The sequence below is a fragment of the Drosophila erecta genome, unplaced genomic scaffold (genome assembly GCF_003286155.1).
Source record: "Drosophila erecta strain 14021-0224.00,06,07 unplaced genomic scaffold, DereRS2 tig00000021-arrow-pilon, whole genome shotgun sequence".
NCBI classification, from domain to species: Eukaryota; Metazoa; Arthropoda; class Insecta; order Diptera; family Drosophilidae; genus Drosophila; species Drosophila erecta.
The window spans coordinates 12,119,141-12,144,815 of record NW_020825198.1 but is presented as its reverse complement, the minus strand read 5'-3'; the positions used below and the strand labels follow the sequence as shown (position 1 = coordinate 12,144,815).

The 25,675-nt window shown below is 40.5% G+C and overlaps 4 protein-coding genes across 6 annotated transcripts in view; 2 read left to right on the top strand and 2 right to left on the bottom strand.

Moving 5' to 3' along the window:
- LOC6544700 overlaps positions 1-25,675 on the top strand; it is a 92,767-nt gene that overhangs the window by 38,299 nt on the left and 28,793 nt on the right. The gene's annotated exons all lie outside the window — the stretch shown is intronic.
- Positions 11,019-12,149, top strand: LOC6544705 (peritrophin-44). The gene is made up of 2 exons (XM_001972423.3): positions 11,019-11,075; positions 11,128-12,149. The coding sequence occupies exons 1-2, from the start codon at positions 11,069-11,071 to the stop codon at positions 12,147-12,149; spliced, it is 1,029 nt and encodes a 342-aa protein (XP_001972459.2). The 5' UTR covers positions 11,019-11,068.
- Positions 16,101-18,386, bottom strand: LOC6544704 (myosin-9). The gene is made up of 6 exons (XM_001972422.2): positions 18,264-18,386; positions 17,763-18,205; positions 16,988-17,682; positions 16,666-16,918; positions 16,344-16,599; positions 16,101-16,273 (listed from the first exon to the last, which is right to left on the bottom strand). Exons 1-6 carry the CDS (start codon positions 18,331-18,333, stop codon positions 16,146-16,148), a joined length of 1,845 nt encoding a protein of 614 aa, XP_001972458.1. The 5' UTR covers positions 18,334-18,386; the 3' UTR covers positions 16,101-16,145.
- Positions 18,678-20,673, bottom strand: LOC6544703. 3 transcript variants are annotated; one of them, XM_026977897.1, is made up of 3 exons: positions 20,646-20,673; positions 19,610-20,580; positions 18,678-19,549 (listed from the first exon to the last, which is right to left on the bottom strand). In XM_026977897.1, the coding sequence occupies exons 2-3, from the start codon at positions 20,562-20,564 to the stop codon at positions 18,762-18,764; spliced, it is 1,743 nt and encodes a 580-aa protein (XP_026833698.1). In that variant the 5' UTR covers positions 20,565-20,580; positions 20,646-20,673; the 3' UTR covers positions 18,678-18,761. The 3 variants fall into 3 exon arrangements, with proteins under 3 accessions (XP_026833698.1, XP_026833699.1, XP_026833697.1); XM_026977898.1 differs by lacking the exon at positions 20,646-20,673 and having other exon boundaries at positions 18,678-19,039; positions 19,091-19,549; positions 19,610-20,607; XM_026977896.1 differs by lacking the exon at positions 20,646-20,673 and having other exon boundaries at positions 19,610-20,607.

The window sequence follows — 25,675 nt, the reverse complement described above, 5'->3', positions numbered from 1 at the left end:
TACTCCACAAACAATATATGTGTTGGTATTCTACCTATTTTAAAACCTTTAATATTCTTTTAATTTTTATTTATTTCCTCAATTTATTTAAGCGTTTCCTTTAAGTATCTAATATCACTTTTATTATTTATTTCCGCAATTTAATTATTTGTTGTTTTAGGAGGCACATAAATGGTGAAAGACTGATTTGAGTGTATATTTTTTGCATGCGGTCGGTCAGTGGCTTAGCTGTGATTGTCCTGCTGACTCGTCCAGGAGTCGTCCTTCCATGTCCATGTCCTGTTCAGCTCCCATTGCCTCACCTCGCAATTAGTGAAACTGCCAGTTTGGCACATTTCGGCTGCCATTCTTCGCACTGGCTCCAAAGGCCTTTTGCATTTAAATTGACATCAACTTGGCCAGAACAACAACAACCTGCTGCCTGGTGATACGTCCGTGATAAGCCTCGATGCCATTGGTTGGCATTGGCATACACTTAATTATGCTCCTTAATTGCCATGGCATCGACTCGCCGCGTGGGCCAGACATTCGCATCGCATTCAAATGACGATTGACGGGCCGAATATAATTGAAATTCAAATTCAGGATCTCTCAATTGCGGGCACGTTCCAGACGCCGCAAGTCTGAAGAGGAAGTTTTCTTTGCCTTAATTCCGCGAATTTCATTTGCATTTTGAGTATCTGCAATTCATATTGATGACGAACTCTTTCAGGTTCGCTGAAGAGCTGGTAATGGCTGGACCCCGGGGAAAAATACAGGGAAAATTATCGGATGACTTCCATAAGGAAATATAAAGTACTCGAGCTCAAAAGCGTGGTTTCTAAGAAATTTTTGGTAAATTTCATAATCATTTTTCCTGTGTGTATAAGGAGGGGTCAAAGTCTATGTTACTGTCTATTAAGGCAGTGTGCCCCACGGCCCTAAAAACCTCTAAAACAAGTGTTATATAAGATTATGAAGTAATTACATTTTGAATTTCCAATTCCGCAGCAGATGAGCTTAGCCCCATTAAATATGAAAACAAAACAATCAAATTTCCGCTGAAAAACATCCTAGTGATTAAGAATAAATTAAAATGACTCAAAAGTCTTGCAGCCAAGTTTAAAGAGCTTTTAAATGGATTTCGCAAGTTAGAAAAAGTGAGTAATTGAAATCCCATTGAAATAAATACATTTTTCAGCTTAGAGAAGTTCATATATCCTTTGAATACAATTGTGAATCCCTCAATTTTACATATTAAAGTTGTCCGCTGCGGCTGTGAAGACGTTAATGTGGTAACCTCGTTTTATAAATGCTTGGCCCGCGGCTGAAAATGTTGGCTTAACATGCAAATTGCTCTGTAAACAGCCGACTTGACTGCAAAATTACGCATACGCAGCGTAAGCCGAACGACGGCTGATATAAACGAAGCATGATGTGAGTGTGTGCTGAGCACTTGGTAAATGCTTGCCAACTGACAAAGGCAACTAGAGCCTGAGCTCTATTATTTAATTTGAGCAGGAGTTGAGAACTCGTTCGGAAATGTTGCACTAATTATCTGTTTTAAATGGGCTACTTTGCCAAAAAGACCAATTAGTTGTATAGCATCACACATTGTACAATAACTTACACAATATTTAATATTTTACCATCCCAGCGCGGCTTGTAATCCCTAAATCGTTGGCATAATTATATAGCCCGAAATTCCAATTAAATTTCTATTGTGTCGCTTGCATGGCGGCAATCGCATTACATGACTAATCCAAGGGGCGAGGACCACGAGGAACCATTCATTATTCGATTCGCGCTCGCAATCCGCTTAATGCAAACATATTCCAACAGCAATGGCACTGTCGATGGCTTTTAAAGTCTGCCCCATGTGACAGCGGCAACAATTCGTGGTGCAATTTCCGCAAATTAAAAGATATCACTTACAGCAAAATAATTTTCCAAACCGCAAAAAGTTAGTCATCGGCGGGGGGCGGCAGGGCAAACATGACACGCCCACACGATATTTGTCCGCTGAAAGCGCAACTGGCCTGGACGCAATCACTTTTTTTTGCTTGGCCACCGCGTTGACAGCAAATTGAATTAGAAACGCATTTTAACGCACACAAGTGACCAGAAAATAGTGATGGCCAGATATCGTTATATAAGAACTTTTATGTGTTAAATAGTATTTAATATAGATATATAATATAAATTATAATTATATAAACATACATATTTATTGCATAATCCTCTTAATAATTCACTCAGAAATTTCTGGAATTATAAAATTGAAAAGTGTCTGAAAGTATTCTGCGCATACCGAAAGCGGCTCAAAAATGTTGCCTACTTTTGAGCGCTGCAATGGTTTGCGGATCTGGTTTTTCGCGATCATCCTATAATAGGGATCACATCCCTATTGCTGTTCATATGTGGGTCGGTGCAAGGCAGCGATTGTGCCCGTACACAGAATCCGGATGTGAACAATGACAAACCGCAAAAATTCAATTTAAAGTTCGCATTTCAATGCCGAGCATTCGCACACTTGCTCCCGAGTGTTTGCGTGGAGCGGGAAGGTGGTACATTGGGCCAAGTGCCAAGGGATACGTGCATGTAATTGGAAAATATTGAACTGTGAACAAGTTTTCCATCCGACGCAAAGGCATCCAGACACGGCAAATTTATTATGCCTGAGAGCAAAGTTTCATTGCAGCCAAGACAGAAACAGTAAGCTAGCAGATGCAAAATTCATAGATCCATTCGATGGAATCCAGAAAATTGATATCCGGCCATCAGCATCCGAATGCCGTGTCTTTATAGAAATGGATGTAATTGACAGGCCCGGAGGATAGCGTAAGTATTGACTTTGCAGGAAATAAACAAAGCAACAGGAAACCAAACTGGAAGAATAATATTTCATTTAAGTCCCCACTTATTTATGAAGGTTGTAATAACCCATCATAACCCAACAGAATTATTCAATTAAATGTACATGCGCAAGCAAAGCATTTCAAATTGCATAAAAGGGAAACAACAAGCGTTGTGCAGTCCAGTTGAATCCCAATTTCATACTCGTACATAACAATTCCTTTTCAAATTAGTTTTTACCTCCCGGGCGAATCTGCACTTTGATTTAGTAGTTAACGTGGATGCGGATTTCCTGGGGATTTTTATGTTTACTGTGGGGCTTAGCGCAGTTCCGTCGTAGAAACAGCAATGCACAAAATCAGAAGTCCCGCGACCCACACACTGAGTCAAATATGTGCTCGCACACACTCGCCACACTTTTGGCATTTGTCATAATTACAAAGCCGTGCCCCTGGGAGGTCGCGGAGCAAGGAGAAACGCCATAAAGTGAAAAGAAAGTACGCAAAATTTGAAAATTTCATCTCCGGTTCGTTGGCATGGCTGCTGTGGAGGGCCAAAATGATACCGAATTCGTTTCTTACCAACCAACCAACCAGCCAACCAACCAACCACCGCAGCGCCTTTGGTCGACAATTATTAACATCTCACGGAAAGGGCGACGGCACATTTATGACTGCACTTTTCACATCCGCTTCCGCATCCGTCTGTCGACACGCACACATATGCAGGCTTACACATAGACAAATTTCCGGATACCCAAACAAATAAATCTATACCTTACAAAAGTTGTTACAGTTGCACCTACATGGTTTCCTAAAATATAATAATATAATAGAAATTATTAATGTAATATGGCTTGCAAACTTCGTTTCTATATTTTTTCTGTGTGTAAACACACACACGCAACACTGCCCGAAATTCATTCGTTCTTTGTTGTGGGCGTGGGCGAACAGGTCGGCGTGGGCGTGGCCGCTGTTTGCTGGCAACAGCGAGAGCAATTTCACTTTACATTTGTTTTACGGCATTTGCTGCCACACATCTGTGCGTCGTGCGGAGAAAAGTGAGAAATGTGAGTGAAAGTGGGCGGTGGTTGGGTGGCTTGTGGGCGGTGGTGCGGCGACAATATGCTCGCTGCGATTTTCCCCACCCAACTGCCCCCGCTGGGCTCCTCCGGTGATAAGTATTTATTATTATGCCTCTTAATGGGCGGAATGCTTTGCTTTGTGCTTTTACCCAAATGAGTTTCCCTCATTAGAGAACCGCTCTTACTTTGGGGACTTTCACTCCGGATTGCCGTTTGATGGTATTATTACGAAACGGAGCTTGGATGTTAGACTAAAAATATTAATTCCAGGAAGTTTTAGCCAAGATGTAAAAGGTGGAAGTGCTTTGCTTTATTTATTTTATAATTGAATGTATTTTTGCTTGCGGTCCTTAAGCTTCTGGCTTCTGAAGCATTTGCTTTTAATTTATAATCGCAAGAGATGGAACACAAAAAACATTTAATTCGCAAAACATGCTTGTGAAATTCAAATTAGCTTCCAGCGAATCGTTGTGTTAATTGCGGACATAAACAAGAAAATGTTTCGTTATTTGCATTCAACTTTGCTTGGCATCCGCAGAAACCTGACTAAGACGAGCCAATAAAGTTAATGCGCTCCATTAACCGTGTATCTCTAATTACCCGCGGAGAGAACGAATGAAATATATATCCTGGCAGTATCCTTCCAGCTTTATACACTTTATGCCAGCACAGATTTGCGGATCCTGCCTCATGTTTGCATTTATGGTTTATTGTCTGGCGAATAAAACATTTTGTTGCGATGCTGGGCGATGCAATAAACGCGCTGCAATCGTTTCATTCCCATATTGCCAAACCAACAACTCATGCTTGAATATTCGTCGAAAGACCCATTAAAAAGGGGGCGCATCCCGGTGGCAAGGACACTGCACAAGATAAATGCTTTTCGGCGCAGGCATAAGGGAAGGATTCGATTTTATCGGCGGCTCGTCGGTGCCCAATTCGCTGGTTATTAAAAGGCGATATTACGCCCTGCCCGCCCTCAATTTATGAATTATTCAGGCGGGCTTTCCTTTATGTACCTGTACTCATAACATTGCGAGAAAGCCGAGGACCCCAAACACCCAAACCCCCAATATGCAGATTATTAATTTACACAACATGCCATATGGCAATATGGGAAATAATTATTTTAAAAGCATCCTCGTATCGAGTAAGCCCCCGGGAGCTGGCAGGGTCGCTTTTAAAAGTACGAAATTAATATCCCTCCTCGGGGCAGCTGCTGCGAAGGTCAAAGGTCAGTCCGTGGCCCACTCAGCACGGCGAAGGTGAGAGGCCAGGTGGCCAGGTGGCTGGAAGGATACGGCGAAACGTGAAGGACTTTTCGACCCCCAGCGTAATTTAATAGCGTTTTGTTTAGTTCATTGGACAAGAACGAAGGCTGGTCCATTGGAAATTTAAGTCTCCATTCGCTGAAGGACCAGGAGAAATTGCTTTATTGCTTCTACGAATATCTTCAATGAAAATTGCTCTACCGGAAAGAGCATTTCTTGAGGCAAATTCCCCTCTGGGCAGACTTCCACTCACTTAAACTTAATGCATTGAATCGCAGTGAGTAATAGTGAGACATTGTAGCCAAGTCAAAATAATTAGGTATTCAAGTAATGTCATTAGCAGTAAAGAAATCCCTTTTTCTAGTAATTGCGGTTTTGAAAAAGGCATAGGCAGAGCGCAATAAAAAACAACAATTAATAAATAATAAGTTAACTTTCGGCATCAAAGAAAGTGTTTGGGGTTGTTCTAGTTGCTAAGAACCCTGAATTTCGAAACCGAAAAGGTGCTGCCAGTGAAGGTAATATTTCTGCCCACTTGGGTACACATCCAATTACGAATTTAAACAATACTTTCGCCGAGGATAGGTCACGTTGGGACGAATGACCGTAAACTCGCATTATTAACAAGTTGTGAGCAAATGGATTTGTGCCAAGTCAACCCGCCCACGCCACCACGCCCACCTAACCATGCCCAAGCCGGCTAACCCATTTCAGCCATTCGCCTGGCAATTTAGCCATCCATTCTCGGGCTTTTTCGGTGTCGCACGGGGCAGCACGTAAACATAATTAGACGCACATTTAAAAGGTCGTTAAACGCCACCAACAACACGACCGCCCCGAGAATCCGACAAAGACCCATCTCAGAGTCAACCCGTGCCATGGAAAAAGTTGACCCAGGCGCCACTCACGCGCATTTGCATCTGGCCAAAGTGGCTCCCACCTCCAATGCCCATGGTGCTCCTTTCGGCCCTTCATCCAGCAGCGCGTGACCGGGAAAAGGAAAAATCGGTTGCGAAAGGACACTCAGCACAGCATTGTCCCAAAAGTCTCAAAGTACAAACAAAGTACAAAGCGCCCATACAAACGTGCTTAAATTTCTGGCCACACATTTTCGCTGCTTCCTAAAGGCTTTAAATCTAAGCAGATACATGGCCGTAGAATGTTTAATTTATATATAAATAGTTGGGTACTAAAAATAATGAGAGTTAGTGATTGTGATAGTGATGAAAACGGATTACTTCTTAGGAACAGTCTTAAAAATACGATTTTAAATGCAATGAAACACTGACAAAGCGTAGTGCGTTCTTTTTGGCACTTTTACTAATATTTTCTTCGAGTGCAGCAGCAGCAGTAGCAGCAGCACTTGAAGCAGCAGCAGCAACATCAGTAATGTCAGCAGCAGCAACAACTGGCGAATGCCATTAGCATCGTCGAGTTGGATGGAGGATGCCATGGCCCTGGCACAAAGCATCTGGGGAGTGTGCGAAGGTGCACTTGAGGAGCTTGTCAACGAGTCGACATTGTTTCAAGAGCGAGAAATGCGACTTTGGAGCCTTGAACACCACCATTCCCATTTGCAGGGGAGCAATCGCTCGTGTGCACGGCAGTTAGACATGTGTCCCTCGGTCTTGAATTATGGAGGCCCATTGCAAGGGTTTAATGTCCCAAATGGAAACTTCACTCATGTCTAGCACGTTAGCTCATGGCAGCTCTAAAATGCTCTTTCATTTATTTAACAAAGAAATTTAATGTTTCTATTTATACAAGAAATTCCAGGGAACTAATTCAAAGTAAGCTCTGTTATTAATGCTAAATACCAAATTCCAGCGTCTCTTCCAAATAATTCACTGACAGACACGTGTGCAAGGCCAGAATTGGGCGAGGTATAACCTCAAGTACTACATGTTTCTTATTGTCTTACTTTGCGACCGCCACCCATGCACTTTGACCCTGATAACTTATGGCTGAGCTGCCGCAACCTCTCCCCAGGTGGCGCCACACTAAGTCAACACGTGGCTCCCTGGCAAAGTGCCTACACCTTATAATGCCCAGCCCAGCCCCGCAAAATGCGGGGGCGTGGCACTTTGGCGCCCATCTGGACCATGGCAAAGGCACCTAGAGCTCTGTAGGACCGTGCGATAAAAATGCAACATTTATGGCCGGTCGCTGTCGTTGCCTCGCTGTGGTTTCCTCCCAGCCACATCCACTTCGCATCCCGGGCCACTCTGCTACATCTGCCACGCTCGCGGAAGATTCTAACACCCTAACACCAAGCCGGCACAGTGGTATGCATCTAACTATCAAGAGAAACAAATATAAAAATTATACTTTTTAGTATACAAATCATGGGAAGATGTGCTTAAACTTAAAGCGGGAATTCTTTTATGATAATTTTCTATTATAAGCTATTATATCATCCCTATTTTAGCAGTGCAGAACAATTTTATTACCGATTAGTCAACTAAAATGCTGTAAAAGCGCTGTAGCAGTCTACTTACCCTGCCATCTTGACCCACTGTATGTCCAGTCGTGACCTTTGCGAGTGGCCATTAACGCTTTTTTATCTGTTCATAAATTTTAATTTTGGCAAAATACTCCAAGTACGTGGCCCATCCCGAACTCCTCCATCGACTGGCAGGAAGGCCCCCATAATTCTTATTTCAACTTGCTTGGCTGCGGTTCTTACGCTCGTGTTTGTTTGGCGTTTTCATTTGGGCCAAGGAAAATATGACTTGGTGGCCGCCTTTTGGCCAGGCGGTTTTCCTTTGGCCATTTTGCCGCCGAGCGCCGCGTCTTCGCCTTCAAGCTGAGGACCCGTGACCTTATTTCGCCAGCGGAGCATCCTCCTTGCTGGCGGACTTGTTTATCGTCCTTTGCATCTCATTGAGCTGCCTGCCTGTTATGAACACCACCCATCGCCATCACCCGGCGAACACTTTTCCGGAATCTCGGTGGGGTTACAAGGGCCAGAAGCTGGGAGCTTGTGTCTTCTCCTTTTGCCCCTTGCTTCGCTTGGCTCGGCACTTTTCATTTTTCTATTGCATATTTAACCTAATTAAAATGAGTTATATGAGACAGGTGGAGGAAGCGTGTTAATCCTTGACCTGCTGACTTTGCGGGAGCTCATTTTTCCTGTTGCCCAAGTGGCTCCTTGTGCTGAAGATGTTTCGCTATCGCAAAATGCTTAATGTCCGCTTTCAACGCTTACTGAGGTTTATGGCTTGGCAAAATTGCGCTTGAATATTTTATATACTTAAAGATACGAAGCGAGTATCCAACTATTTAAAGGAATGAAAATAAGAGCATGCCAAGTATCAAGATTATAAGTTAATACACGGATAATTGTTTACTATCAAAAATAATTAATATTTTGTGGCCCATAAATCAACCATGAACTGAAGCTTAATTGATTTTGCAATAAACACGTGATGCATTAACACGGAACGTGTATATTTTAATTATTTCGGAAATAGCGATGGATTTATCATTCAATTAAGACGGAATTTACATATTTATGGCGTAGCTTAAATCGATACTTTCACGAATAAAAATAAAAGGGAATTCACTCAGGCCATTTTGGGTTTCTGATATCATCAAGTTGCGGCCAAAACTGACTTTTCCTCCTGCTTCTTATCATTGCAGGTATGTTAATGGAGCCCCAGTCTCAACAAGTGGAACTCCTTGCCCAACAAACACCAAACAATGACCAGAAGCCAAGAGCAAACTAACCTAATGAATTTATGTACGGGGTGAAAGGTGAAAACGCACAAGGCCAGGCAAAGGCTCCAACCGAAAGTACTTAAGGCCATAAAATATTCAAGCCGTGAACATGTGGGGAAAATTACAAAGAGCCCTCGAAAAGGAGCACAAAAATCCAGAACAGGACAGAGGGGCAGTGGCAAATGGATGGACTGATAGAAGGACCCTCGACACAAGGAGAATAATGAAAATATTTCTTCCTAAAGTTCTACAAAATATATAAAATAACTGCCTCTTTCAAAACAAGCGCCCTTTTGATTGCTATTTTAAAAGTACTTAAAACTGAATTTCAGTACTTTTCAAAATTGATCCTTCTAAACATTTTGCACTACCTTTTTTCTTAGTACATCCTTAAACTTATGAAGTGCTCGGCTTCAGTCTCAGTCGCACAATTGGCCACTGTAAGTGTAGCGGAATGGAGGGACATGGGGATATGGAGCCTGGCTCCTGCCCGGGGAATAGGCAGCCAGCCACTGATTGAAAAGAGAATTACGGCGAGTATTTGGTCGGGTGGCCGCCAGATGGTCTCCGCATCGACGAGGCTGCTGATGAGCACCATAAATGTCCTGCGGAGGAGTGGGCGGAAACGGAAGCTAACGGCGCCGCCACTGGGACCAGCGGCCTTGAGTTCCGGAAGTGGTGAGAGCCAAAGGAGTGGGGGGCACATGCCTGGCAGCCATTTGCATTTAGGAGTACACACAGATACGTATGTCTATGCCCCTAGACAGCATCCGCCGATGGCAACTGTTTCTCACTGCTTTTCCGCACTTACTGTGGAGCTGGGAAACCTCTTTGAAGTGAAAGTACTTAAGGTGAATTAGAGGCAACACAAAATAAATGGCAGATATATTTATATTCTTAGCCTAGCATTCTTAGTTGAACATTGTACGATCTTAAAGTTTGAAAATGGGGAATACTTGACTACTTACATTCAGTACGCTTTGAAGACAGGGGTTACGCATAAGTTCAATTTTAACTTTGTAGTTTATTCACGATGAACCTATTCAAGTTATTTGGAGGCAAAACCATTTAACTTTTCCACTGTGCCGACACTGGAGCACCCTGAGGACTTTAAAGGCGCGCAGTGGAAGCAGTTCGGATGGCACGTTGTGGATATTAAGCATGTCCTTAAGCATAAAATGTCAATAAGTGCACCCAATCGATGCTAAGCAGTTTAAGTTGCGACAAGCCACTGAGGCACCTTCCCATTCCCATTCCGAGTCGTTTTCCTCCTCCGATATTTCCACTTTCCTGCAGGAAGTTCGCTAACAATGCAAAGGACTCGGAAAAGCACAATCACCATCACACACATTCAAACCTCTCTTTATGCATGCGTCTCATATTTTCCGATAAGCGTATTTGGATAAGCGAATTTTTGCTTGCAATTTGCACTACAGAAAATAATGTTCATTTTCGCTGTTTTATTTAACATCTATGGGAAAAATACAACTTTTTTGAAGTTGTTTTGAAGTTTTAACAATAAATTTGCACTCTTAGCCATTCCTCGGCGAAAGCTCCACAAATATTAATTTTTGCACTTCCCACTTTTTCACTGTATACACATCTATTATTTTTTATTCGACTTACAAACTTATATCAACATTTTTGCAGAATTTCGCTTCTTAGCCAAGGCCTTGCAGAATATGCTACAGATTTTTTCACTTCTACCTTGTTACATTTTCATGGCAAACAACTTGTGTAAAAGTACATATTTGCTTAAACAAAATTGAATTCAACTGCTGACTGAAATAACATTTGAAAGTGACACACGTTACTGCACTGTTTAAAATTCATCAGCTTCGCAACTTATTATTCATTTTGCGAGATCTACAAGGTTTCTCACATTACACTCTATCAATTGAGCAAGTGCAATAAAAGGGTTTCCCAAAAACGATTTTGACAAGAGCATTTGACAAGAAAGGGTAATCGACACTTTCTTATCCGCTTGTCACTCAGCCGAAACATTTCTAATTTCATTGTGAAAATATGTTCCCTCTTATCAGCTTGCTTCGGTATCTACAAACAAGACCAAGATAGTTTCTGTTCTTAAATAAAGCAATAGATTGGGAAGCGAGTTCAGTACGCGTTTAGTTCCGGAACAGTTGGCGGTCTAATCAAAATGAGAGGTACTAAAAGAGGAGTGTTGAATGGCCAGAGACTAAAGATAGCTCATCGTAGTTGCGCAATGTGGATTCCACTTGGGTGTAATTTTGGCCTTACTGGCCGAAATCAGAGGATTTTCGATGGAGGACAAGTGCAAACTGTGGGCTGGAACCGGCTACATTGGCGATCCCAGTGACTGCCAGGCCTGGGGATTTTGCCAGGACAACAAACTCACCGAGCGACGTAGCTGCACTGAAGGATTACTGTACAGTTTCCGAGACTCAACCTGTAAGAGGGAATCGAATGCGATTTGTCATTCCCAGATCTCGGAGATTTGCGCCAGCCTCCAGCCGTGGAACTACGTAGCCGATCCGGCGGATTGCCGGAGATTCGTCAAGTGCGAGGATTTTGATGATCCCACTTGGGGCGACTGTGGTGTGGGCCAGGTGTTCAGCAACAAGCAGCAGACCTGCCTCGAGGAGGTTTCCGGCTGTCCGCAGGATAATATCTGCTCCCATATGAAAGATGGCTCACTTATGGCCGATCCCAATAGCTGTCAAAGCTTCTATAAATGCCACAATGGATTTGGCATCCAGTTGAATTGCTCCGTCGGTCGATACTTTAACCGAAAATCGGGTAATTGCCAGTCCTGGCTGCCACATTACTGCTCCAAGGAAGAGGAGAACTTGCCGAAGCCACCCTCCACGGCATATCATATCTGCTCCAAGTACTATCCAAGGGATAAAGACGGAGTGCAGCTCCTGCCGGATCTGATGACCTGCCACGGCTACTACTCCTGCACCTCGCAGTTCGACGTGGGCCAGTGGGGCAGCTGTCCTTGGGGACAGCACTTTGAGTGGTGGAGCCAGCGGTGTGGCGCGCCGAGGGACAACAGCTGCTCCTACGACCGCTGCGGCAATTGGAACCAGTTAATGGTGGCCACCATTAACACGGGCTGCCGGGAGTTCACGATCTGCCAGGATAATCGTTCGATGAGCTCGAAAAAGTGTCCGGAGGACTATCCATATTTCAATGAGATGCTGCGTGTGTGCACCGATGAATTTCCAAATCATAGAGTGTGTTACATGGCTGGATAAAATGCTTTACATTATCAACAATTAATAACACGGTGTCAGAAAATAACGTACACATAAATATTTAATAATTCAATTTACCACTGATTACTTTGTGCTTCTCGTTTCTATAATGGGTTTCACCAGATTAATTTAACTAATTAAAAGTTGCGCTGAGCCATCAAAGTTGGTAAACAAATCTCAGAAACTATTGCTCTAAACACGATTGCCAAAATGCATTCCTGATTTATATTCTTGTCATTTTTCTACTGAATACTGCTCTTCAATGAATGCTATTCAAGTCTCAAGTGATTGATCAGTTGACTAATGATAACTAATTATGGTGCTGCAGTGCTGCTGCTCTGCTTTTCCATTCAGTCAAGCACAAGTGAAGAATAAACTTGGGCCAGAGACATCTTTCAGTTGAAGTCCTCGAGCCAGGAAATCAAATGAATCAACGAAAAATTCAAATATTCCTCAGAGAACTGTATTTATGAAAGCCCAGTGGGTGGTGTATGGTGGGTGGCGCAGTAAACGACCTTCAATGGGCGGAGGTCTGGGCGTTTATATACGGGGGCATGGCTGCAGGCAGCCCAATGACGAGGCACAACAATACGTCGCGTCATTGAATTATTATGATTGACTTTTATTACACGGAATCGCAATTTATTTTACTTAACAACAAGCTGGCGTCGCAGCCCGGAGTGCGGTTAAAAGTAGCGAAAATTTGAATGAAAAGTTGTAAAGAAATTACGTTATTTATCATTCGCCGAGTGGCGACCCGGCGAAAGGGACACACTCACAGGGAGAAAGAGAGGGGAGAACGCCAAACCGTTTCCGTATCCGCTCATTTATTTACCACACTGTCAAGCGCACACCCACACAGATGCAGAGAGAGAAATATTTATGATAGGTCTCATCATTTTACTTTAAAACTTTCCCAACAGAAAAATATTCTGCAAGTGCAATAATTTTATGTACTTATTATAAAGGCAAACGGCAAAACTTTGTCTTGGTAATAGTAGCTTTAAACTGTTTGAGTATTTTTTAAAATGTACATGCATATTACCGCAGACTTTTCAAGTTACTACACATAACAATAAACATTAAATTAAACTTGTTGGTCATACTTTTCCAGTGTGTCCCCGCCCGAATATTGATGCTTTTCCACGGCAGTTTTCGTGCACAGTTAAAAAGTTTTCCGCGGCGGCAGCAGAAATTCAAATTTATTGTTTGCGGCTGCCAGGCGAACTGGCCACGCCCACCTTTAGTCGATGGGCTTAAAATTAGTGGCGCTGTCTTGCGAATCGATGGGCGTTTGATTAACGGACGCGCCAGGAGATTGAATCGCTTAATTGCCCTAAAAGTGGGCGTGGCAGCGCCAGGACATGGTATGGCATTGGCTGGGATGGGAACTAATGGCAGGATAAGAGTCGTGACTATCCAATTACACACGATGCAGCCGGGCTGGGAGAAGGCCGTTTTGGTTCCGCCATCACTTACCTTTAATTAGCTAATTCCCTTTAAGGTCTTCGGCCTCAATTGTGGTTCGGGGATTACCCGATGGCGCACTCCGGGGATTAGAGTTTAGTAATTGCTATAAAGGACTTTTCGGCTTTGTGCCCCACTGAGGAGAAGGCATTGAGTGAATGGCAAAAGAAAGTTGCCTGGAAAAACTTTTTCCGCCGCAGAGCATGGCGAAATTGTGGACAAAATGAGTGCAAGAGGCTGAGCAACGTAATGACGGTGCTTATGTTATCTGCCATCTAACTCCGCACTTACACTTATCTGCTTATCTCGGAAATTAATTTCAATAAGAGTGAAGTTTTGATGAGGTACTAAAATGCATGTATAGGGGTAGAGAACTCACTTTTTCTTGTACACCTTCTTTGAGAAAATTTGGCCCAAACACTCATTCCTTAACAGCTTAAGAGGCCTATAAAATTGTGCTAAAATGTCCTTGCTTGAATCCATTTTAACCCTTCTGCTCTGAATTGCTTCCGTTTTTAGAGAAATCTATTATACACCATGCACTTCTTTAAAGCGCAGCATTGCTGAACTATAAATTGATTTCAGCTCGTAAACGTTTTTCCTTTCAGGGAATGATCAAACCTCATTTCAATATCAACCTCCTACCTTTAACCTGCGCGTTTTAAAACAATTTTCAATGAATTTCCTTTGTTCTACGCCTGCATTCATTCGCATTTTTCCGTTTTAAAAATAATTCATATTCATTTAAGGGGTAAATTACAGCGCAGAGGAGGACAAAGCGCTGTTGGTGGGGCCAGGCAGTGCAATTCAACCGCAGGCCGCGACATTCCAGTGAGAAAAGCGTTTTCTTTGGATGGCAGTGAAAACCGCACAAAGTCGAGACCCTCTGAGTTGCCCTCGAGTTATTCGAGTCCAGGGCTTATTCAGTGCAGTCAGGGCCAATGCCATTGCCATTCCGGCGGATACTCCGCTTTCCTGCTACGCTTTTGTTTTTCCAACCGGTTGACTCCAGCCACCTTCTTCGGAAATGCCGTCGCAGTTTTCCCTCCCTCATTTTGGGCCAGCATTTTCCATCTTACTGCCGGGCTTGTTTGTATGCGTCTGCTGTGGTTTATGTCCTCGTTGTTGACATTTAGTTGACACACACAACACGGCTCTCCCCTGGCCCCTTTGGCAGCCACAGCTCCCCCTGCTCCTCCTGCTCCCCCTGCTCCTCCTGCTCGTCCTGGCTGTGGACTTCCGGCTGGAGGCCCTGGCAATGGATCATCGGCATCTTTGTTTACACATCGCCACTGAAGTTTGCAGCTGCCTCTGCGGCGGCCCTCCTGATTGTTCATCGTCAGCTGGGACGCTTTATTGTTGCTAACTAGAAAAAGCCAGGACGTCCATCCTGCCTTCCAAGTGTCCTTCCCTTACAGTGGGCAAAAAACTGAGGTCCTATTCACTGAAATAGTTATTCGTTTGCGCCGCTGCAACGAGCATTAAATCATAAGAATGATCAAGCATCAAATCATTTCATTTATATCTGCGAAAATTAAGAGCCATTGAATAGCTAATAAAGTGAGTGTGATGTGAAGGGAATAAGTAATTACAGCTTAATAAAGTGAGTTTGGCCGTGTGATGAGCATAGAATAAGTAGTTATACAGTTGATTCATGGGTAGATGTAATCCAATTTAAGCGACTCAAAATGCATGTTTCACCACAAAACCGGCCATATCGCCCACTGTGCGTCAGTGGTGTAAACCATTTTTGAAAGGTTATTTCGAGTGAAACAGTCGCGGTCCGCATTTTGTTCCGCTTTGCACTTCATTTACCAGCAGAGCGAACTGGCCATCCACCCAGCCCAAAATTGCTGCTCCCAGTCGATGGCATCCATTCGACCAAGTCGTCCTCCTCGGGGGCAGTAAATTCTGTTTACCCACTGCGTTGTCCTTGTCTTTGCAGTAGATGCATCGCCAGGACAGCTATTTGTTATGTCGTTGGACTGAAGCTGGTGACATTTATCCAGAAACAGCAGCAAGCGGAGCGAATATTCAGAGGATGCTGTCTAAGATATTAGATCGCCACCAGGCAATGAGTAACTGTGGCGAATTTTTGCTGGATATTCTAGCCTTGAAAATGTGGCGTCCATAAAGCACAAGAATGGATGAGCAAATGGTCCTTCTGGACACTGCATTCATTATTTAAAATTTGTCATCTGCAAAAAGTTACTTCTTTTTTGTCTGCGTACTCTGATTACATGTTGTTCTCTCCCAAAATCATAAACATCAACTTGAGGCCAAAGAAAAGCAGAAAATAAATCTTATTGCGGGTTCTTAGTTGGAAAGTTTTCAAAGTTGCTCCATTTCTTGGGCTACGAAAGACCATTTGTTAAAGTTCAGCCCGAAGAAACGAAACCACAAAAGTTGGTAACCGCAAAAGGCATGTAAATCCGTTCAGTTAAACTGTGTCGTAAAAGGATTTTGGATTTGATTTTACTGAGTTTATAAAACGATTTCAATGTAGTTCAATCCATCGCTGAACATAATTTATTTGCGTCTTCCACCGGGTGTGGGTCTAAATGGTTTTCGCCGGGATTTCGAGTCCACAATGAGCACTGATTGTCGCTTCAGGAAGTTACGGGAGGGCACTTCGTTGTCATCGTCTGTGGTGGCCACTGTGGGTGAAATATATTGCGAAATATTAAAGACCCTATAAGGATTCTGCTGTAGCGAACTGAAGCTTACCCGCCGCTGGAGCCTGTTCTGGAGAGGATGAGGAAGTGCCTGCAGCTCTTTGCGCCCGGCCAGCGAATAGATTGTAGTAGCAAACGGGCATGGGTTGTGGCTTCTCGCCCTCTTGAATGGATGGGGACTTGGGCTGCTCTGCCTTGTACAACTCCTCCTCCTCCTCGTCGACGATGTCCAGCTTGGGTATCTCGAAGGGTGGCACATCCTCGGACTTGCTCAGCTCCTGGCAGCGCTTGATCTTCAGCTTGAGTATCTTTTTGGGGCAACCACAATCAATCAATCAGTAACATTCAGCCTATAAAAACGGACTGGTGCTAACCTCTATCAAATCCTCGTCCTCGGCAGTATGGGCCAAAAAGTTAGGTAGCTCTGCTACGCTCACATGGAGCTTTCTTTGGGGAATCTCTATGTTGCTCTCGTCCACCTCCTGCACCTTGAAGATCATCTCGCAGATGCGTTCCTTGAGATACTTCAAAACTCCCATTGATTTTCCCGCCTCGTCAGTGTCCAGCTTGCGATCCAGCTCCTTGGCGGCGATGCTGTTCTTGATTTGCTCAATGACCTCTTGATTTCTGGACAGGAACGCGATATTAAACTGATATTAATATTTCACTAAAATAATAGATTCTTGGAGTACTTACACTTCACTCTCCTTGACATCCGAGAACTTGGAGGCCTCCAGTTCACTGCTCAAAGCTTCGCGTTCCGCCTCCAGATTGGCCTTCTCCGCCTCCGCCGCCTTTCTGAGGTAATTCAAACGGGCGGCGGACTCCTTCTGGGCGCTGAATCTCTCGAAGACCTCAAATGGCGATGTGGCACCGGAAGCCTCCATAAGCTGCTTAAACAATGACTCCATATCGCTGGTGACACTCTCCAGTTGAGACACCGGCTCCTCCTCGCCGTTTTCCGTTTTGGCAGTGTGCTGGTCACCCGAACTGGATCCTACGCTATCCTGATGCACAAGAGTCTTGGTCTCGGCAAACAACTTGCGTCCAATCCTCTCCAGCTCCAGCTTACGCGCCTCCACCTGCTTGCGGAAGTCAAGAGCCTGTCGTTCCCTGGTCTTTTGCGAAAGATTTGCCTGCTGCTCCTGCCGCTGCAGGATCACCTTGGCCGCGTCCCTCATCTCGACCGCCTCGTTGTGCACCTGCTGCAGTCGCTCGATCTCCGCCTTCTGCTCACTCAGCGAGGCCTCCAGTTCCCGCAGACTCCGCTCGAAACGCTCCGCATCCGTCATCAGGGATGCCTCAATGGAGCGATACTTCTTTCGAATGTGCTCCGCCTCCATCCACTGCACGTTGGTGCGGTGGATCTCGTTTTCCAGCTGACATACGAGCTGTGGATTAGGTCAATGATTATATTATTTCATTTCGGAACACCTTGACTTTCTGTGGTGTCCAGGAGTAAGCTACTTACCTTCCTGTTGGCATCCTCCTCAAGAGTTTCGGGTGGCTTCTCACCCATATTCTGGTTCTGTGCCTCCTTGTTGGCCAGTAATCCTCGGTATTTCTCCACCAATTTGCTGAAGTGCTGTTGGCGGGATTTGAAACGATGCCGCAACAGATCCATTTGTTTTCGACTCTCTGTGATTTTGAGGTCGGTGAGGAATATGGCATCATCCGCGGTTTTGGCACCCACCGGATAGGTGGCCTTGCCCACAATTAAGGTGGGGGTGCAGCTCTGTGCCCTGCGGGACTCTCCAGTGGTTTCCTTGATGACCACTGGACGCTGGAGGGGATTGCGCAGCCGACTCGCTCTTACAGTCAGTTCCTTGATGTCCTTTTTCAAGGAGCTGATTGTGTCGCAGTTGATGCGATTTTGCTTCTGCCACTCAGCCGCATTTGCCGTCTTCTGGCCCTCTGTAAGGATTCACTTCAGTATTGCTACTTTGATAGTTCAAAGGCTTAAGGCACTTACCTGCCAATAAAATCCGCTTTTTAATCTCATTTATTTGTCGGTTCAATTCGTTCAACTTGTCCGATTCCATGACTTCATCTGGGCGACTTAGCTTTGCAAATTAGTTTTCAACAATCTTGCTCTTCGAACTGTGGTTTGTTAAATCAATACGAATGTTGTTGTGGCAACAACGCGTTCAGCTTGTTACTAACAACTGCTTAAGCTTCCTAATAACATAAACAAAAAAACGCCAAGGACAAAAACAGATTTACAAACTTGTAGCATCTATCTCGAAAATAACACTTCTTAATTTTAATAACAATTATACATACTGCATAATTCTTATGTAAAAATGAAAGGCATACACTTGTTTGTTAGCTATAATTTTTCCATATTTTTTCACAATATTAACAAAATATATTCAAAGATCGCACAAAAATTTATGGCCAGCGAAAGCAAGAAACATCAAGGACTGCTGAAGAAAATCAACTAGAAGGCTTGAAAGGAAATCATTACAAATTAGGAACGTGATTGGATCGCACTGTTCCGGACCCGGGCGACAAATTCAGCAGCGTGACTGGGTTCCCGGAAGGAGCAGGCGATCCTCTCCAGGATGCCATCGCGGCAGGTGGCGTAGTTGACGTTGGTCCAACGGCAGCTGTAGGAGCTATTGGTCATGTAGTCGATGCGCCACCTCTCGTCCACCCGCATGTGGATGATCAGTTCTCCGCTGACCTTGTCATGGAGCACTATGTGGTACGAGCCGTGGTGCTCGATTACCTCGATTTGACCCTCGCCTGAGAAGGAGGGGGAACGGTAAGGACTCTTATGGCAACGTGGTACTTTACCTTGCCGTTTCCACTCCCTCAATTTGTTGAAACAGAACAGTCTAACGGGCTGGCTGAACAATACCCTACCCTTATTCAGAATGTCCCTTAGATCGGCCATCGATCTGGTCGCTCTAAGCGCCTTCTGCGTTTTTTTCATCACAAACAACTTGTTCTGCGTGTCCGATACATCACTTTCGGAGGCCTCACTAAAGACTGAATCCTTGCTGACACTCAAGCCATAACAAGTTAGTCCTTCGCTAGCATCTAGTCGGTATGGCATGGGTGGTGGTTCTTTGTATTCCCTTGGACTTTTTAAATCGGGTTCCCCAGAGTCCAGTTTCCAGTTGCCATCAATATTCATCTTGCGGCTTTCTGCCTCCAAAGAAGGTTGAAAAATGTTCTGCCTAAACACCCTTGAAAAGGTTAAAGAGCTTTTTACTTGCTCATATCGTTTCAATCGGCTCACATAGCAATTATCTAAAGGAAATGAATAGTTAGCTAAATTAACTAGGTAAGTACCTAACTGTTTACCAATACCTGATGCCTCTAGCTTTGTTTGCAATGTTAAAATTGATATTAAAGCCTTTAATGATTTGGAGGCTTGCTGTTGAATAATCTCCTTGGATCGTATGTTCGTCCTACTCGTTACATTATCGCCAAATGAGAGCCTTACACTAGGTGTTAAAGCCAACTTCTTTCCTGTCAAGGAACTAATTACGCCTAGTTTGGGTACTGGCTTGGGGTTTTCTACTAATGGGCAAATCACTTCTTCGATCTGCAGAGGTGGTATTTGGATACCAAGCGATTTTGGCTGTAGTTTGGTAGCACTTTCAAGTAGTTGGCTGTTTTGCTTATCACTTATGGGCTCATTTACTTCTTCGGTTCCTTCGAGATTGGATACTTCAGTGCTAGGAATATTTGTTTTTTCATTTAATGCTGCTAAACTTGCAAAATTTAGTGCTTCCAACGGCGGTAACTTCGTTTCATTACTTTCTGTGGTAATCGAATCGTTAATAGGTTGATCTTCTGGTAGCTTCATCTGTGGACCAGTTGGTTCCTTTGCATCAATTACAGTTTTCTCCGCAACTTGCTCAAGTTCTGGGCCAGCACAAGCCATTTGTAGTTCCGAAATAAAATACGGCTTGATAGTTTTATCCTTTTTGGAAAACTCTGACGTTGGACAAATAAATGGTCCAAAAAAGGATAAATCACCCAATCCACACTGAAAATCTAACAGGTGCTTAATCTCAATTTGCTTACGCAATGGATCGGTGATATTAATTGGTGATAGAAGAGTATGCAGCGGTAGCTTACAGTCCACCTTAAGGGCCTCTTCAATGTTTTTTGTCAGGGAACTTTGGACTTCCAATGGCTTGATAAAGTCTTTTGCTGGGAGCTCTATCGAACTGGAAGTTTCTGCAGAATTCTCTGAGTGCATCGGAGGACACTCACATTGCTCCGCTTTTGATCCATCCACTTGGCAATGCAACATGGTTTAAGCTAAATATCTATGTACAGAATGAAAATTAAATAGATAAAAATGTTACTGGAATTTTAAACACAAATGACTTACAGCTTATTGAGTGTTCATTCAATGTGATAACAATTCTTGAAATTTGTGTGTTTTAAAAGAGGTTGTCAAAAAAATGGTCCAAGGCTGAACTCAAACTCCATAACTCAACTTATCTTAATCGGATTTTGATGTGGCATACCTTTAAATGTTTCTGGAGCAATTCTCTAAAAGACTGCATTTAAATTTAGAAATTTATTTTTTTTTTAATTTTTTTGTAATTTATTTGATCTTATGATGTCGTAGAAATTCAAAAAAATTATAATATGGTCCAAGGCTGAAGTTCTAAACTCCATAACTCAACTTATCTTAATCGGATTTTGATGTGGCATACCTTTAAATGTTTCTGGAGCAATTCTCTAAAAGACTGCATTCAAATTTAGAAATTTATTTTTTTTTAATTTTTTTGTAATTTATTTGATCTTATGATGTCGTAGAAATTCAAAAAAATTAAAATATGGTCCAAGGCTGAAGTTCTAAACTCCATAACTCAACTTATCTTAATCGGATTTTGATGTGGCATACCTTTAAATGTTTCTGGATCAATTCTCTGAAAGACTGCATTTAAATTTAAAAATTTATTTTTTTTGTAATTTTTTTGATGATATGATGTCGTAGAAATTCAAAAAAATTAAAATATGGTCCAAGGCTGAAGTTCTAAACTCCATAACTCAACTTATCTTAATCGGATTTTGATGTGGCATACCTTTAAATGTTTCTGGAGCAATTCTCTAAAAGACTGCAATCAAATTTAGAAATTTATTTTTTTTTAATTTTTTTGTAATTTATTTGATCTTATGATGTCGTAGAAATTCAAAAAAATTAAAATATGGTCCAAGGCTGAAATTCTAAACTCCATAACTCAACTTATCTTAATCGGATTTTGATGTGGCATACCTCTAAATGTTTCTGGAGCAATTCTCTAAAAATCTGCATTCAAATTTAACATTTTATTTTTTTTTTAATTTTTTGGTAATTTTCCTGTAATTTTTTCTGATGTTATGATGTAGAAACTCAAAAATGTCCAAAGACTCAAGTTCAACAGTCCATAACTCAACTTATCTTAATCGGATTTTGAAGTGGCATAGCTCTAAATGTTTCTGGAACAATTCTCTAAAGATCTGCATTCAAATTTAACATTTTATTTTTTTTTTAATTTTTTGGTAATTTTCGTGTAATTTTTTCTGATGTTATGATGTAGAAACTCAAAAATGTCCAAAGACTCAAGTTCAACAGTCCATAACTCAACTTATCTTAATCGGATTTTGATGTGGCATACCTTTAAATGTTTCTGGAGCAATTCTCTAAAGATCTGCATTCAAATTTAACATTTTATTTTTTTTTTAATTTTTTGGTAATTTTTGTGTAATTTTTTCTGATGTTATGATGTAGAAACTCAAAAATGTCCAAAGACTTAAGTTCAACAGTCCATAACTCAACTTATCTTAATCGGATTTTGATATGGCATACCTTTAAATGTTTCTGGAGCAATTCTCTAAAAGACTGCATTTAAATTTAGAAATTTATTTTTTTTTTTAATTTTTTGGTAATTTTCGTGTAATTTTTTCTGATGTTAAGATGTAGAAACTCAAAAATGTCCAAAGACTCAAGTTCAACAGTCCATAACTCAACTTATCTTAATCGGATTTTGATGTGGCATACCTTTAAATGTTTCTGGAGCAATTCTCTAAAAGACTGCATTTAAATTTAGAAATTTATTTTTTTTTTAATTTGTTGGTAATTTTCGTGTAATTTTTTCTGATGTTAAGATGTAGAAACTCAAAAATGTCCAAAGACTCAAGTTCAACAGTCCATAACTCAACTTATCTTAATCGGATTTTGATGTGGCATACCTTTAAATGTTTCTGGAGCAATTCTCTAAAGATCTGCATTCAAATTTAACATTTTATTTTTTTTTTAATTTTTTGGTAATTTTTGTGTAATTTTTTCTGATGTTTGATGTAGAAACTCAAAAATGTCCAAAGACTCAAGTTCAACAGTCCCTAACTCAACTTATCTTAATCGGATTTTGATATGGCATACCTTTAAATGTTTCTGGAGCAATTCTCTAAAAGACTGCATTTAAATTTAGAAATTTATTTTTTTTTTAATTTTTTGGTAATTTTCGTGTAATTTTTTCTGATGTTAAGATGTAGAAACTCAAAAATGTCCAAAGACTCAAGTTCAACAGTCCATAACTCAACTTATCTTAATCGGATTTTGATGTGGCATACCTTTAAATGTTTCTGGAGCAATTTTCTAAAGATCTGCATTCAAATTTAACATTTTATTTTTTTTTTAATTTTTTGGTAATTTTTGTGTAATTTTTTCTGATGTTATGATGTAGAAACTCAAAAATGTCCAAAGACTCAAGCTCAACAGTCCATAACTCAACTTATCTTAATCGGATTTTGATGTGGCATACCTTTAAATGTTTCTGGAGCAATTCTCTAAAAGACTGCATTTAAATTTAGAAATTTATTTTTTTTTTATTTTTTTGTAATTTATTTGATCTTATGATGTCGTAGAAATTCAAAAAAATTAAAATATGGTCCAAGGCTGAAGTTCTAAACTCCATAACTCAACTTATCTTAATCGGATTTTGATGTGGCATACCTCTAAATGTTTCTGGAGCAATTCTCTAAAAATCTGCATTCAAATTTAACATTTTATTTTTTTTTTAATTTTTTGGTAATTTTCGTGTAATTTTTTCTGATGTTAAGATGTAGAAACTCAAAAATGTCCAAAGACTCAAGTTCAACAGTCCATAACTCAACTTATCTTAATCGGATTTTGATGTGGCATACCTTTAAATGTTTCTGGAGCAATTCTCTAAAAGACTGCATTTAAATTTAGAAATTTATTTTTTTTTTAATTTTTTGGTAATTTTCGTGTAATTTTTTCTGATGTTAAGATGTAGAAACTCAAAAATGTCCAAAGACTCAAGTTCAACAGTCCATAACTCAACTTATCTTAATCGGATTTTGATGTGGCATACCTTTAAATGTTTCTGGAGCAATTCTCTAAAGATCTGCATTCAAATTTAACATTTTATTTTTTTTTTAATTTTTTGGTAATTTTTGTGTAATTTTTTCTGATGTTATGATGTAGAAACTCAAAAACTATGATGTAGACTCAAGTTCAACAGTCCATAACTCAACTTATCTTAATCGGATTTTGATATGGCATACCTTTAAATGTTTCTGGAGCAATTCTCTAAAAGACTGCATTTAAATTTAGAAATTTATTTTTTTTTTAATTTTTTGGTAATTTTCGTGTAATTTTTTCTGATGTTAAGATGTAGAAACTCAAAAATGTCCAAAGACTCAAGTTCAACAGTCCATAACTCAACTTATCTTAATCGGATTTTGATGTGGCATACCTTTAAATGTTTCTGGAGCAATTCTCTAAAGATCTGCATTCAAATTTAACATTTTATTTTTTTTTTAATTTTTTGGTAATTTTTGTGTAATTTTTTCTGATGTTATGATGTAGAAACTCAAAAATGTCCAAAGACTCAAGTTCAACAGTCCATAACTCAACTTATCTTAATCGGATTTTGATGTGGCATACCTTTAAATGTTTCTGGAGCAATTCTCTAAAAGACTGCATTTAAATTTAGAAATTTATTTTTTTTTGATTTTTTTGTAATTTATTTGATCTTATGATGTCGTAGAAATTCAAAAAAATTAAAATATGGTCCAAGGCTGAAGTTCTAAACTCCATAACTCAACTTATCTTAATCGGATTTTGATGTGGCATACCTCTAAATGTTTCTGGAGCAATTCTCTAAAAATCTGCATTCAAATTTAACATTTTCTTTTTTTTTTAATTTTTTGGTAATTTTCGTGTAATTTTTTCTGATGTTAAGATGTAGAAACTCAAAAATGTCCAAAGACTCAAGTTCAACAGTCCATAACTCAACTTATCTTAATCGGATTTTGATGTGGCATACCTTTAAATGTTTCTGGAGCAATTCTCTAAAAGACTGCATTTAAATTTAGAAATTTATTTTTTTTTTAATTTTTTGGTAATTTTCGTGTAATTTTTTCTGATGTTAAGATGTAGAAACTCAAAAATGTCCAAAGACTCAAGTTCAACAGTCCATAACTCAACTTATCTTAATCGGATTTTGATGTGGCATACCTTTAAATGTTTCTGGAGCAATTCTCTAAAGATCTGCATTCAAATTTAACATTTTATTTTTTTTTTAATTTTTTGGTAATTTTTGTGTAATTTTTTCTGATGTTATGATGTAGAAACTCAAAAATGTCCAAAGACTCAAGTTCAACAGTCCATAACTCAACTTATCTTAATCGGATTTTGATGTGGCATACCTTTAAATGTTTCTGGAGCAATTCTCTAAAAGACTGCATTTAAATTTAGAAATTTATTTTTTTTTGATTTTTTTGTAATTTATTTGATCTTATGATGTCGTAGAAATTCAAAAAAATTAAAATATGGTCCAAGGCTGAAGTTCTAAACTCCATAACTCAACTTATCTTAATCGGATTTTGATGTGGCATACCTCTAAATGTTTCTGGAGCAATTCTCTAAAAATCTGCATTCAAATTTAACATTTTCTTTTTTTTTTAATTTTTTGGTAATTTTCGTGTAATTTTTTCTGATGTTAAGATGTAGAAACTCAAAAATGTCCAAAGACTCAAGTTCAACAGTCCATAACTCAACTTATCTTAATCGGATTTTGATGTGGCATACCTTTAAATGTTTCTGGAGCAATTCTCTAAAAGACTGCATTTAAATTTAGAAATTTATTTTTTTTTTAATTTTTTGGTAATTTTCGTGTAATTTTTTCTGATGTTAAGATGTAGAAACTCAAAAATGTCCAAAGACTCAAGTTCAACAGTCCATAACTCAACTTATCTTAATCGGATTTTGATGTGGCATACCTTTAAATGTTTCTGGAGCAATTCTCTAAAGATCTGCATTCAAATTTAACATTTTATTTTTTTTTTAATTTTTTGGTAATTTTTGTGTAATTTTTTCTGATGTTATGATGTAGAAACTCAAAA

What these genes read in the sequence shown, in the direction of transcription:
- LOC6544703 (XM_026977897.1), bottom strand. Translation starts at nt 20,564, where the DNA reads ATGTTGCATTGCCAAGTGGATGGATCAAAAGCGGAGCAATGTGAGTGT. An exon ending in AACAAAGCTAGAGGCATCAG is followed by an intron (nt 19,550 to 19,609) that starts GTATTGGTAAAC and finishes CATTTCCTTTAG; the next exon opens with ATAATTGCTATGTGAGCCGA.
- LOC6544704 (XM_001972422.2), bottom strand. Translation starts at nt 18,333, where the DNA reads ATGGAATCGGACAAGTTGAACGAATTGAACCGACAAATAAATGAGATT. An exon ending in GATGTCAAGGAGAGTGAAGT is followed by an intron (nt 16,919 to 16,987) that starts GTAAGTACTCCA and finishes GTTCCTGTCCAG; the next exon opens with AAATCAAGAGGTCATTGAGC. An exon ending in AGGACGAGGATTTGATAGAG is followed by an intron (nt 16,600 to 16,665) that starts GTTAGCACCAGT and finishes TGCCCCAAAAAG; the next exon opens with ATACTCAAGCTGAAGATCAA.